Raw genomic sequence first — 13201 nt, 5'->3', positions numbered from 1 at the left:
GGGAGGGGGGCTGCCCGCCCGCAATACTGCACACACAGGGGATGCACGCCGCACAAGGCAAGGGGGGGGGGGCACACACAGCGCCCGCACTGTGCTGCATACCATAGGCAGCGGCACTAATGAACATCGGAGGCAATGGAGCCAGTGCCCCCTTTAAGCCTGGCGCCCGGCGGCAGATGACTCCATTGCCTCCGGGAGTTCCGCCACTGCCTCTTCTCCTCCATGCAAATTTGAATCAGTTAATTGAAACTCATCAATATCGCTTATGTTGCAGGACAATATAAGGCATACTGGGGCAGATGTATTAAGCCTTAATGAGATAAATGCAAGGGTGATAAGGAGAGATAAACATCCAGCCAATCAGCTCCTTACTGACTTTTTTCAAACACAGCCTGTAACATGGCAGTTAGCAGGTGATTGGCTGGACGTTTATATCTCTTTATCACCCTTGCATGTATCTCTTGTTAAGGCTTAATACATCTGCCCCACTATGTTTTATCTAAACATAATATTTGCAAGTGTCCACACCCTGTATTGAGCTATTTGCTCCTACAGTACGTAGGAAGTATGTGCATTCTACCTATATGAAGTTATTGCGCTACATAGCTCTGCCCAATAGTAATGGTTTTTAACTAACAATTAAATATAGTAAGAATCTGCATACTTACAGTGCAGTAGAAAAAAGGTGTCTGCCTCCAGTGAAATAGGTCACAGGTTCTAATCCTAGCTATGATTGCTAAGGAATTTATTTGTTTAATATAAATGATAATGCAAATAAATGGGGTGCAATGTAATAAGAAAAAAAAATCTGGATTGTTCTTTTATATATGTGTGGGGGCACCAATATTTATCTTTCCTCCGGGCAACTTGGAACATGGAGGAAATGGAAAACTAGAGATGTGCGGCGGCCACTTTTTCAGGTTTTGGTTTTGGATCTGGATCTCCCTTCGTGTTTTGGATCTGGATTGGTTTTGGCAAAACCACCCTTGCGGGTTTTGGTTTTGGATCTGGATTTTTTTGAAAAAATTATAAAACTGGCTAAAATAACAGAATTTGGGCCTGTTTTTGCCCCTAAAGTATTATTGACCTCAATAACATTAGTTTCCACTTATTTCTAGTCAATTTTGATCACTTCACAGCTCACAAAATAGTTTTCATTTACTGTAGGGCCAAAAGGGTATACCAAGGTAGCTGTATGACTAAGCTAATTGACAGCAGTGGGCATCACATACATGTGGACCTTACACTTCCAACCTGGCACATCTTGGAAGCAGAGCGGCACTGCAGGGGCAGACAGGGTGGCAGTTTAATAAACTACCCCAAAAAAAGAGAAATGCTCCAAAGAGCAAAAAATACAAAGAGGTATCGGCCTTGTCATGGCTAGTGGTAGCAGCTTCAGCACTTCTATCAGGTTGCTGATCTCCCACTATTTCCTCTTCCATCATCCTCCAAAAATGTGTTTTTATTCTATTTATTACTTTTATTTATTTTTCTTACTTTACACTGGACACAGCCTGTCACACTGGACACAGCCCCTGGACACTGCCCCTGGACACAGCTCCTCGACACTGCCCCTGGACACTGGACACAGCCCGTCACCCTGGACACAGCCCCTGGACACTGGACACAGCCCGTCACCCTGGACACAGCCCCTGGACACTGCCCCTGGACAATGGACACAGCCTCTGGACACAGCTCCTGTACACTGGACACAGCCGTCACACTGGACACTGCCCCTGGACACTGGACACAGCCCGTCACCCTGGACACAGCCTCTGGACCCTGCCCCTGGACACAGCTCCTTTACACTGGACACAGCTGTCACACTGGACACTGCCCCTGGACACTGGACACAACCCCTGTACACTGGATACAGCCCCTGTACACAGCCCCTGTACAAGGGACACAGCCCCTGTACACTGGACACAACCCCTGTACACTGTACACTGCCCCTGTACACTGGACACAGCCCCTGTATACTGGACACAGCCCCTGTACACTGGACACAACCCCTGTACACAGCCCCTGTACACTGGACACAGCCCCTGACACACTGGACACAGCCCCTTGTATAATGGACACTGCAGCCCCTGTACACTCAGCACCTAGTTACATCAACAAAAAAATCAATCAGCACAGTGCACGGAGCACGGAGCACAGAGCACAGATCTCCCACCCACCCTCTTCCCTCTCCTATAATGGAGTGAAGATGGCAGGGCGCGCGTGTGTCTTATATAAAATCCCGATCCCGCGAGAATCTGACGCGATGATGATGTTTTGCCTCGTTTTCAGTCCGAAATTCAGGCGAGAACTCCCGAGCCGGCTCGGATCCTGACTCGGCTCGCGATATTCGGATCTGTCAGATCCCAGAGATCCGGACCCGCTCATCTCTATGGAAAACAACTAGGAACATGACAATCAACCTAAGAGGTAACCTTGATACCTTCCATTACTGGTACAGAGGCATTTGGCACCTTAATTATCTTCTTCTGGTCCCGAGCATTTTGGATAAGGGATACGCAACCTGTATTACACAATCACAGAACACTGTGCAGTACATACAGTATTTAAACAGTTGCATTCAGTGGCGGTTTTTACCTATGGGCTCTAGGGCTGCAGTGTCCCCCCCCCCCCCCAGGTAAAATCTGCCACTGTTCTCTCTCTGGCTAAGTGAAGACAGATGCTGTCTGTGAGACTGATCTGGCTTCACTGTAACTGTCAGTGACTTCCTATTGGAAGTCCGACCTGCCAGTCACCCAAGACAGTCCCATTGGGAGGTGTTGCCTTCCTCCGGGACGCCTCTATATGGGCGGCTGAGTGGCAGCCCATAAAAACCAGGTTCCGTGCATGCGCAGTATGAGGACAATACTGCGCATGCACCAAACCCAGGACCCAGAATATGCCGCTGGGGGCTGCTGCAAAAGCAGCCCATAGAGGCTGGGAACCAGCGCATGCGCAGTACTGAAGAAGCTACTGCACATGCGCCAGCCCCGCAACAGGGACCGGGACCGGCGGGCAGGGCCTAGGATATGCGGCAGCAGCTAAAGGGGACCACAAGCGTGGCGGAAGCAGAGGGGGCACTACGTAGCAGCCCCCCTCCTCCGCAGAGGTTGCATTACTACAACAACATCACTGTAATAAAAACATCACTGTAACTTTACACAGTGGGGGTTATTCTGATTCACTCGGAAAGGCACAATCACTCTCTAATGGACAAAACCATATGCACTGCAGGTGGGGCTGATGTAACGTGCAGAGAGAGTTAGATTTGGATGTTTTATTGTTTTTGTGCAGGGTAAATACTGGCAGATTTATTTTTACACTGCAATATAAATATCAGTTTGAAGTACAAGCCCCACCCAGCTCTAACTCTCTCTGCAGCCCCACCTGCATTGCATATAGTTTTGTCCATTAGAGAGTGATTGTGCCTTTCCGAGTGAATCAGAATAACCCCCAATTTATATAGAATAATATCTACATAAACATGATTTCATTTTATAAATATGTACTTTTTCCACCCATGCACACACACTTACAGTATTTATCAACAGAAAGAATGCAATAATTTTACCTGGCTTACTGACTGGTGTGAAGGTAAAGCACAGATTGGCCTGCAAAGTATTATTTGTGTAAACTAAAGGAATTTTTTCAGGTACAAAATGGAGAGTGGCCTGTACTTTAACCACTGGGCGGGATCTGTTGGCAAATAAAACAAGAAAAAAAAGGAAGGTAATTGTAATAAGCATTAGGGCGGGATGTACTTAAGGGAAAATGCGGTAAAACGGGGGTTTTACCGCATTTTCCTATGTACCAATACCCGTCCACCCCGTCTTCGCCTGGCAGCCTATGGGCTTCTATCGCCGTTCGCGTGCCCCTCCTGTCCTCCTTTGATCTCCTTTTATCTCCTCCTCCCCCAGCAGGTGTCACAGCCGGGAGGACATCCGGCTGCAGGGGGAGGAGGAGACGCAGGGGGACACTGGCAGCCGCCGGTACTTTACAGATGGAGCCCCTCTCATTCAGGAAGGGGCTGGCGGTGGATTCGCCAGCTGCGAGTCCCCGCCAGCCGCTGGAAGGGGGTGCGCGCGCACGAGACACACGCACAACCCCCATCAACCAGAGCTCCCCCCCCCGGGTCCTCGCCGCCTCGTCGCCGTCCCCCACCTCCCTGCTCCCCCCCTAGCCCTGCCCATCTCCCTAAAGTGGGTTCCCATCCCCCGATGACAGGAAACTTGGGCGCATGTCCCAGTCAGATGTAGCGTCCGCTCACCAGTGGGGGTGGTCTGGCGAGCCCTAGCACTGAATGAGCGGCGCTACATCTGTATTTGGCAAAGTCTCAACTGTTCTCTGTATTGTTGCATCTCATATAAACAACCACCTAATTGCAATTGTGTACCATTCCCAGTACAAAAGTAAGATTCTGTTACACAGTTACTAAAATTAAACATTTAGGGTGGAAAATATGCTAATTTAAATGTGTTTTCCATTTGTTTTAAAGTTTATTTAACTTACCGAAGTACCATAACATTTCGTAAGGATCCAACTGATATGTCATGATATCCGTCTCCAGTAAGATCCAAGCCGCCATCTACTGACTGTCCAAAGAACTGCAGCTTTTGGTTGAGATCAATTGCTGTAATTCTCTGTAATGGGATTACAAATATTTTAAAATACATATATTATATTTAATATTCTAGTTTTTTGGGATGGTCCCGCCCCCCACCCAGGGCCGTCAGTGTCCAGTGGCAGGTAGGGGGGCAGTTGGGAGTCCCCCCAGCCTGAAGGAATAGACGCTGTGTGCATGCGCACATCGTCTATTCAGCGACGCAGCGGATGTAAAGGGGGCGTGGCTGGGGCATCATTTGCATATGTCAAGTCCTAATTTGTGTAGGGCAGGCCCCTTTTGGTGAGGGTCCCGCTTTCCGTGTACAAGAAGTTGGGAGGTATGCCATAGTAGTGCCCTAGTTTACAATATAACATGCAGTGCTACCAGTCATTATTAAGCTATATTGTAGTGTATCCAGTTTACAATATTCCACATTGTAGTGCTGTCAGACAAAGCTATGAGCTGGACCTTGAGCTCCATCATGCTCTCACCCCCATTGCAATGGCAACCCATTATAGCTATGCCCATACGCACCTGAGAGGGCATGGCATGGATGCCAGTAGCGTCACTGTTGTAAATGAAAATACTTCCAAATGAATCAGGATTTTCAAAATGCCCTTCGAGAGGTGATCCTATGACAATGTCTTGGTAGCCATCTTGATTGATGTCTCCGATAGTAGCTATCGAGTAGCCAAACCTTGCAAACGCATAGTTCTGTTGCTGCAATTTTAAAGCTAAATAAAATTTTCCCTGTTCAAAAACAAAGTATATGGTAAACAAAACATAGTTTTGCTGAGGAAATATCTGATAAGTAACATTTTACCATAATAAATAGAAAGAAATATTTATTTAACCTATACAATGAATGTGATAGTAGTATATGATTGACACTATAAATTGTTTACCTCAGTGCTGAGCTTATAAATGTAGACTCTTCCTTCTTCTCCTCTGATGTGGTAAAATGGTGCCCCCACCAACAGGAAATCTGTGATGCCATCTAAGGTCAGATCCAATGTGCAGAGCTGATGTCCAAAGTAGGATCCAAACTGGGTTTTTTATGAAAACAAAAGACAACTGTACTGTATAATAGAATACTAACATAATCGTATTTATTAATACACAAAATAATTAAAGGATAAATCCATTCAAACAAAGCAAACTAAATCTTTAAAAAAAAATTTAAGCTGAGGCCCCACCCCTTTCTCTTGGGGTCATATTCCATATTGTGCATTTGAATATTATATTATGCTACATTACAGTACACACATAACTATGGAGCATTTTCTAAACTACATTACTTTCATTAATATGGTACAATGTCAACCAGGGCCGTTTCTAGACAATTTAGCTCCCAGGGCGAAGGAAAAAAAATGCGCCCCCTCCCCCCCAACCAAGTACATAACATGGTACTGCGGAAATTGCACGCCGGAGGCGCGCGCCGAAATAGGGGGTGTGGCTTAATTTTAAAAGGGTGTGGCTTCATATAAGGGCGTGGTCTAGCAGGAAAACAATTTCCGGTACTTGTTTCCTAGAACGGCCACAACGATTTAGATCGTTGTGGTCGTAAGATAAAAAATCGGATCGGTCGCATCGCATGCGATTTGGTCGCATACGATGCGACCGATCCGATCTGCTGATTTTTCACCCGATTTTTTTTTTTTTTACACCAGATTTGTTTAAATTGCCCCCCCAAATGTTAATAAGTGTGCTAGACCCCACGATAGACGTGAACCCGAAGCGTGGCGAGCGCAGCGAGCCCGCGAGGGGCGGCGGTGCGCGTCCTCCGACCTTTTCATTCCCCTACTATCCACTAGGGCGTGGAGTGAGAATATAATAGTGTGGCGAGCGCAGCGAGCCACCGAGCCCGAAGCGTGGCGAGCGCAGCGAGCCCCGCGAGGGGACGCGTCTAACTTCACAGGTATACGCGTCCCCTCGCGGGGCTCGCTGCGCTCGCCACGCTTCGGGCTCGGTGGCTCGCTGCGCTCGCCACACTATTATATTCTCACTCCACGCCCTAGTGGATAGTAGGGAAATGAAAAGGTCGGAGGACGCGCACCGCCGCCCCTCGCGGGCTCGCTGCGCTCGCCACGCTTCGGGTTCACGTCTATCGTGGGGTCATGGCGGGCACATAAAAAATGTGAAATGGGTCATATTGGCCCATTTCACCTTTTTTATCATTTTTCCCTATGTGAGATGGACTTAATCAAGTCCATCTCATCTTGTGCCATTATAATGGCACAAGACCGACCGATTTCAATGTTAAAAGATTTTTTAACATTGAAGTCTATGGAAAAATCGGGTCAATCGGTCGGTCGCATCGCGGCCGATTTTAATTGTCGCGACCGACCGATTGACCCGATTTCTGTCAATCAAATGGAAAAAATTGTAAAAAATCGGCCACATCGTGAGGATCGTGTCCCTTAATTAAGAGCCACGATCACTCACGATTGTGGCCGTTCTAGGAAACAAGTACCCAATTTCCTTACATCACCCATTTGCATCCTGCATGACCAGACATTGGTTACCTCAGGAATTGTCATTGTCCTCCCGCACTTAAGTTGGCCGGCTGAAGGCCACACAGGGACTTAGTACACCTCACAGATCAAGGCCAAACAATGACAGGCTACTTAAATCATTATACACTATTTATCCGTGATGACAATTACACATTACGCCGCACACCGTGATGACAATTACACATTATGTCACACACCGTGATGACATTTACACATTATGTCGCACACACCGTGATGACAATTACACATTATGTCGCACACCGTGATGCCCATTAGACCCCACACCGTAATAGCCATTACAAATTATGCCCCACGCGCCGCTGATGCACAACTGATGCCATTTACTAATATGCCCCCACAGTGCCAGATATGCCCCCACAGCGCCACACATATATGCCCCCACAGTGACAGCTATGCCCCCACAGTGCCACACATATGCCACCAGTGCCAAATATGCCCGCACAGTGCCAGATATGCCCCCACAGCACCACAAATATATACCCCCACAGTGCCACACATATGCCCCCACAGTGCCACAGATATATGCCCCCACAGTGCCAGATATGCCCCCACAGTGCCACATATGCCCCCACAGTGCCACATATGCCCCCACAGTGCCACACTTATGCCCCCATAGTGCCAAACATATGCCCCCACAGTGCCAAACATATGCCCCCACAGTGCCACAGATATATGCCCCCACAGTGCCAAATATGCCCCCACGGTGCCACAGATGCAGGGCCGCCGAGAGGCAGGGGGGGCGGGTACATTTTACCTGGGCCCGGGCCTGCCAGGGGGGCCCGGGTCCCGACACAAAAAAAAAAAAAAAAAAAAAAAAGTTTTTTTAAAAGGGGGCGTGGCCACGGGGGGTCCGCGATTAGGCCACGCCCCCGAATTTGCCTACCCCGGTCAGCGATGGCTCTCAGAGGGGCGGTAACGGGATACCATCATCAGGAGTCCCGACTGTACACAATATGCTGGGCGACAGGGCTGCACTGCGCGGCTGCATATTGTATTGGACTCGCAAAATGATGATGTCATCATCTTGCGAGTCCAGAGAGGCAGCTCCGCAGCGGCACGGCTGGGATAACTAGTGCATCGGGCACCAGTCAGCAGGCCCAGTGACCCCATCGCACAGTCCGGGTGTCGTCTGCTGAATGCGGAAGTCCAAGTGAGTCAAACAGTCGCCGGACAGCCTTCTACTACACGCCAGATGCCACTGCAGGTCCGGGGTGGTGTGGGTAGGGGGGGGGGGGGGGGGGGGGGACTCTGTCTGTTTCCATGCCCCCTCTACCTGTCTCAATGCCTCCTCTGTCTTTATGCCCCTTCTGCCTCTTTCATCACACTCTTCTGCCTGCCCCTTCTACCCCTGTCTCTGTACCATCTCTGCCTCTGTGACCCTTCTGCCCCTGTCTCTGTACCCTCTCTGCCTCTGTGACCCTTCTGCCCCTGTCTCTGTACCCCATCTGCCTCTGTGACCCTTCTGCCCCTGTCTCTGTACCCTCTCTGCCTCTGTGACCCTTCTGCCCCTGTCTCTGTACCCTCTCTGCCTCTGTGCCCCTTCTACCCCTGTCTCTGTACCCTCTCTGCCTCTGTGCCCCTTCTGCCCCTGTCTCTGTACCATCTCTGCCTCTGTGACCCTTCTGCCCCTGTCTCTGTACCCTCTCTGCCTCTGTGACCCTTCTGCCCCTGTCTCTGTACCCTCTCTGCCTCTGTGCCCCTTCTACCCCTGTCTCTGTACCCTCTCTGCCTCTGTGCCCCTTCTGCCCCTGTCTCTGTACCCTCTCTGCCTCTGTGCCCCTTCTGCCCCTGTCTCTGTACCCTCTCTGCCTCTGTGCCCCTTCTGCCCCTGTCTCTGTACCCTCTCTGCCTCTGTGACCCTTCTGCCTCTGTCTCTGTACCCCCTCTGCCTCTGTGCCCCTTCTACCCCTATCTCTGTACCCTCTCTGCCTATGTGCCCCTTCTGCCCCTGTCTCTGTACCCCCTCTGTTTCCATTTCCCCTCTGTCTCCATGCTTCCCTGTCTCCATCTCCTTGCCCCTTCTGCCTGCTCAATGCCCCCTCTGTCTCCATGCTTCCCTGTCTCCATCTCCTTGCCCCTTCTGCCTGCTCAATGCCCCCTCTGTCTCCATGCCCTTTCTGCCTCTTTCACCATGTCTCTTCTGCCCCTCTCCCTGTACCCCCTCTGCCTGTTTCTATGCCCCCTCTGCCTCTGTCTTCATGCCCCCATGCCCCTCTACCTGTCTCCATGCCCCCCTCTGCCTCCATGCCCCCTCTGCCTTTGTCTTCATGCACCCTCTGACTCCATGCCTTAGTGCCCCCTTTGCTCTTGCCTCCGGGGCCCCTCTGCCCTTTTCTCGTGCTCCCTTTTTCTGTCTCCGTACCCCCCTCTGTCTCCGCTGCCTCTCTCTGTCTCTAGGTCTCCGCTGCCTATGTCTCTGCTTCCTCAGACTCTATATACCTGCTGCCACTCTCTGTCTATCACACTACAATATCCACACCTCATGTGTGACACAAGGTCTACCAGTGAGGTGCAGTCAGCTAACGTAGAAATCATCCTATTAGACTTCAGCGTTATGTCTCTTAATATTATAAGAAAAATACAAAGGAGATATTATAAATATGATTTTAGAATTTAAAAAAAAAAAATTTAGTCAAAACTCTGGAGATTGACAGGTGAGACACTGCCTTACCTGCCTAACTTCCCAGCACATTTGTGATCAAGACTCACCAGAAATCCAGCAGCGTATAATTATGCACCTGTGTAAAATGTCCACATGAACCTTCAAGTTCATATACAGTATATGTGTGTGTAAATTTGTCTCTGACCTCAAACATCGCTGCTACATACCCACTCTAGTAGAAACCTGATTTAAGGGGCCCGTAAAAAATTTTGCTATGGGGCCCACAAAGTTGTAGTTACGCCTCTGGTTGCGCCGATGGGAACTCCCATGACGTGGGTGCCGGGGAGGGCAGCTGATGTCACCGGATGTTAGCTGCCCACCCTCTTCTGGTACAGGAGCGCCACAGATCTAAGACTGACAGATCTGCGAGCGCTTGAGAAATGATTTGATGGTCGGCGACCGCACTGCCCTGCACACAAGCTGCAAATCGATGATTACTGTATGTAAAACATCCGTTCGCATGCGTGAAATCTGAGGTACTTAGATAACCCGCAAAGCTGCAAATTTTGCAGCTTTGTGGTCAATCAGAATGACCTCCAATGTGTGTTAAGGGAACAGGCTACATGGGGCCCATTTATGACGGATCATATGGAATGCGATCTGGGTGGGACCATACTGCCCAGGATCACATGAGATTAAAGAGGTTTAATGGACACAATCCCCCCTCTCCCTCCAGGTGCACATACCGCTGGCCATCACAATGCAGCTGCTCTTGGCGCCGGATCTGTAGCTTTGGGGGACACAGCAGATACCGGCAGCTCAGCTCGGCGATACTGCAAGTAGTGGCATCTGCTGCTTCTTGCCAGCAGGTTGAAAGAACTGTTGCCGCTTTCCCTGCTGCGTGTGTGAGCTTGGGATCCTTATACTCCAGAGGCGGCGCTTCAAATGGGGATGATCGTGCCAGCCACAGATCTTGGAGAGAGGAGCCGTGGGCTGGCCACCCCTGCTGTATGGCATAGGGATCTGGGCAGCGCAGGGGGGCAGAGGGTCCCTGTGACGGATGGGCAGACAGCAGTGGGGTCCTTGCGGAGGATGGGAGCTATTACCTAGTTCCCATCCTCAGCAGGGACCCTGCCGCTATCTGCCCATCCGTGGCCACGACCCCTTACTCTCATGGGCGCAACCCATATCCACCACCCCACGCTTCTGTCCACACTGCTGCATACGAACGGGGCGGCAAGTAATCGATTTGAATTTTGGCTCATTCTGTGTAGCATAATGTGTAAGGGGCAAGTATAAGGGGTCTACTATTGTGTTGCATAAAGGGTATATGGTGTGGTACACACCCCTATATCCTTTAATGGCCACACCTCTTTTCTGTTGCTCGCCACTCCAGGGGGGCCCCGTGACGCTGTTGTACCGGGGCCCAGGATTTCTCTTGGCAGCCCTGCACAGATGTATGCCCCCACAGTGCCAAATATGCCCCCACAGTGCCATAGATCTATGCCCCCACAGTGCAAAACTCACTGTGTCTGTGTCTCCCCCTGTGCCATCGCCTCTGCCTCTGCTGCTGCTTCCTTGGGGAGTGCTGCTGCAGCGCTGCTTCCTTGGGGAGGGGAGCGGAGCGCATTCGCGCTTCTTTCCTTCCCCTTCACTGTGTAGTGTGTACCTGTCTGTCCTGAGCCATCGCCCATCAGCCATTCATACCCCGCGGGCTGGCTCCTTATTGGCTGCCAGCCCGCGAGCTCTGATAGGCTGACAGCCCAGTGACACACTGAGCGAGGGGGAAGGAGAGACGCGTGATGCGTTCCCCTCCCTCTGCTTGTTGTGTGTGGACGCCGTGGAGGAGGCTGCGGCGGCCGCGGCATTGGGGGAGCTGCAGGGCGCCCCGGCTGTCAAACAGAGGCGGACAAGCCGTGCGGCGCCCCGGGCTGCTGCACGGCTTGTCCGCCTCTAGAAACGGCCCTGATGTCAACCTTGTGCTGAGATGCACATGGTTAAAATTGTACCTTATTAATAAAAGTAATGACGTTTCCGGGACCGACCCATTGACTGTTGACGTAGACATTCATTGTCTGTGAGCAGATGCATAAATTACAACAAAAGCATTATTATGTCAGCAAAGGTGCAGTGCTAAATGGCAGCCCTGCTCATTATCAGATGACTGTATGCACACGGCACGCCGTGTGCATGTGTCAGCCGCCTGTATGTGTGTGCATGTGTGAAGCTAGACTTTGATGTCTGTATGCAAGTTGATTGACACCATGCGACCATTTGGGGAGGTGGTAATGCAGTGTTTTCTGTGAATGCCCCAGAAAAGCAGGTGTTCCCCGGCCATTGGGAGGGAGGGCCGCTGACATCATCAGCAGTCTCCTTCTCCAGACGGCCTTCGTAGCACTAAGTAAGTCTAGACCAGTGGTAGCCAACTCCAGTCCTCGAGAGCTACCAACAGTTCACATTTTCCAGACAACCTAGCTGCTGCACAGGTGCACTCATTACTCACTTAAAAGATCCACAGGTGGAGCTAATTACTTCACTTGTGATTCTGTGAGGAGATCTGGAAAACATTAACTGTTGGTAGCTTTCGAGGACTGGAGTTGGCTACCCCAGGTCTAGACTAAAGCTGGCCACATGTCAGACCAACTTTCCTCCAACCATCCAACTAGTTGCTTGGATGGAATAAAAATATGGAACTGAATGGGAGAAAATGTAATATTTACTTCAGAAATTTGCTCCCAAAAGCTAGAAAACAACAAAAACTGTCGCTCAGACACGGTACTGTATTTGAACCTGTTTGAGTTAAACAATTTGACTGAATGTTTTTGTCCATTTTCCTGGGTTTGTGAGCACATTTCTGATTGTCCTTTGCTCCCATCCAGTACCATATTTGTATTCCATCCAAGCAACTATTTGGATGGTTGGGGGAAAGTTGGTCTGGTGGCCAGCATTACTTGGTGATTGCAAACTGGGGGGAATCCATTCAATGGTGAGTGATTCCCAATAGATCCCCCCTGTGTGGGCTCTGAAAATTTGCAGCCCAGCAAGCAGGTCTGAATCAGGCCCATAGTGGACACACAGATAGGCCAGCTCACCCAATGTAGTGGATGCACACAGTGGACCACCAGATACTGTAGGTCGGCTCAGCCTGCACTGGAGTGGGTGGACACAGTGGGGAGTAAGCACATACCGTCAGGGTTTTGCTTCATTTTGGAATCAGAGCAAGGCGGGAAAACCGAGGCCACTCAAGAGTTACTCAAATTCAGGTGGGCTCGGTTTATGGAAAACCGAGCCTGCTCATTTCTACCGAGAATATGCACGTACAGTAAATGTGTTTTTTTTTGTTTTTTTTATGTGAGCGGCTTTTCCTACCTTCTCTCCCTGCAGAAATGTGTCAAATCTACTTCAGCATCGTTCTGCTCTTTTACAGCAATCTAACATCCAGTAGTTATTTGGACATCT

At 50.0% G+C, this 13201-nt stretch overlaps 1 protein-coding gene across 1 annotated transcript in view; it reads right to left on the bottom strand.

The window, feature by feature from the left end:
- ITGAE (integrin subunit alpha E) overlaps positions 1-13201 on the bottom strand; it is a 129351-nt gene that overhangs the window by 53001 nt on the left and 63149 nt on the right. The window contains exons 15-18 of the mRNA XM_083170689.1: positions 5509-5649; positions 5138-5353; positions 4510-4640; positions 3572-3696 (exon numbers count right to left, since the gene is read on the bottom strand). Coding sequence (XP_083026815.1) covers positions 3572-3696; positions 4510-4640; positions 5138-5353; positions 5509-5649 — 613 coding nt within the window. The remainder of the gene's footprint in view (positions 1-3571; positions 3697-4509; positions 4641-5137; positions 5354-5508; positions 5650-13201) is intronic.

This window comes from Crinia signifera, chromosome 2, assembly GCF_055691185.1.
Source record: "Crinia signifera chromosome 2, ASM5569118v1, whole genome shotgun sequence".
Classification (NCBI taxonomy): Eukaryota; Metazoa; Chordata; class Amphibia; order Anura; family Myobatrachidae; genus Crinia; species Crinia signifera.
This window is presented reverse-complemented; position numbering and strand designations above follow the sequence as displayed.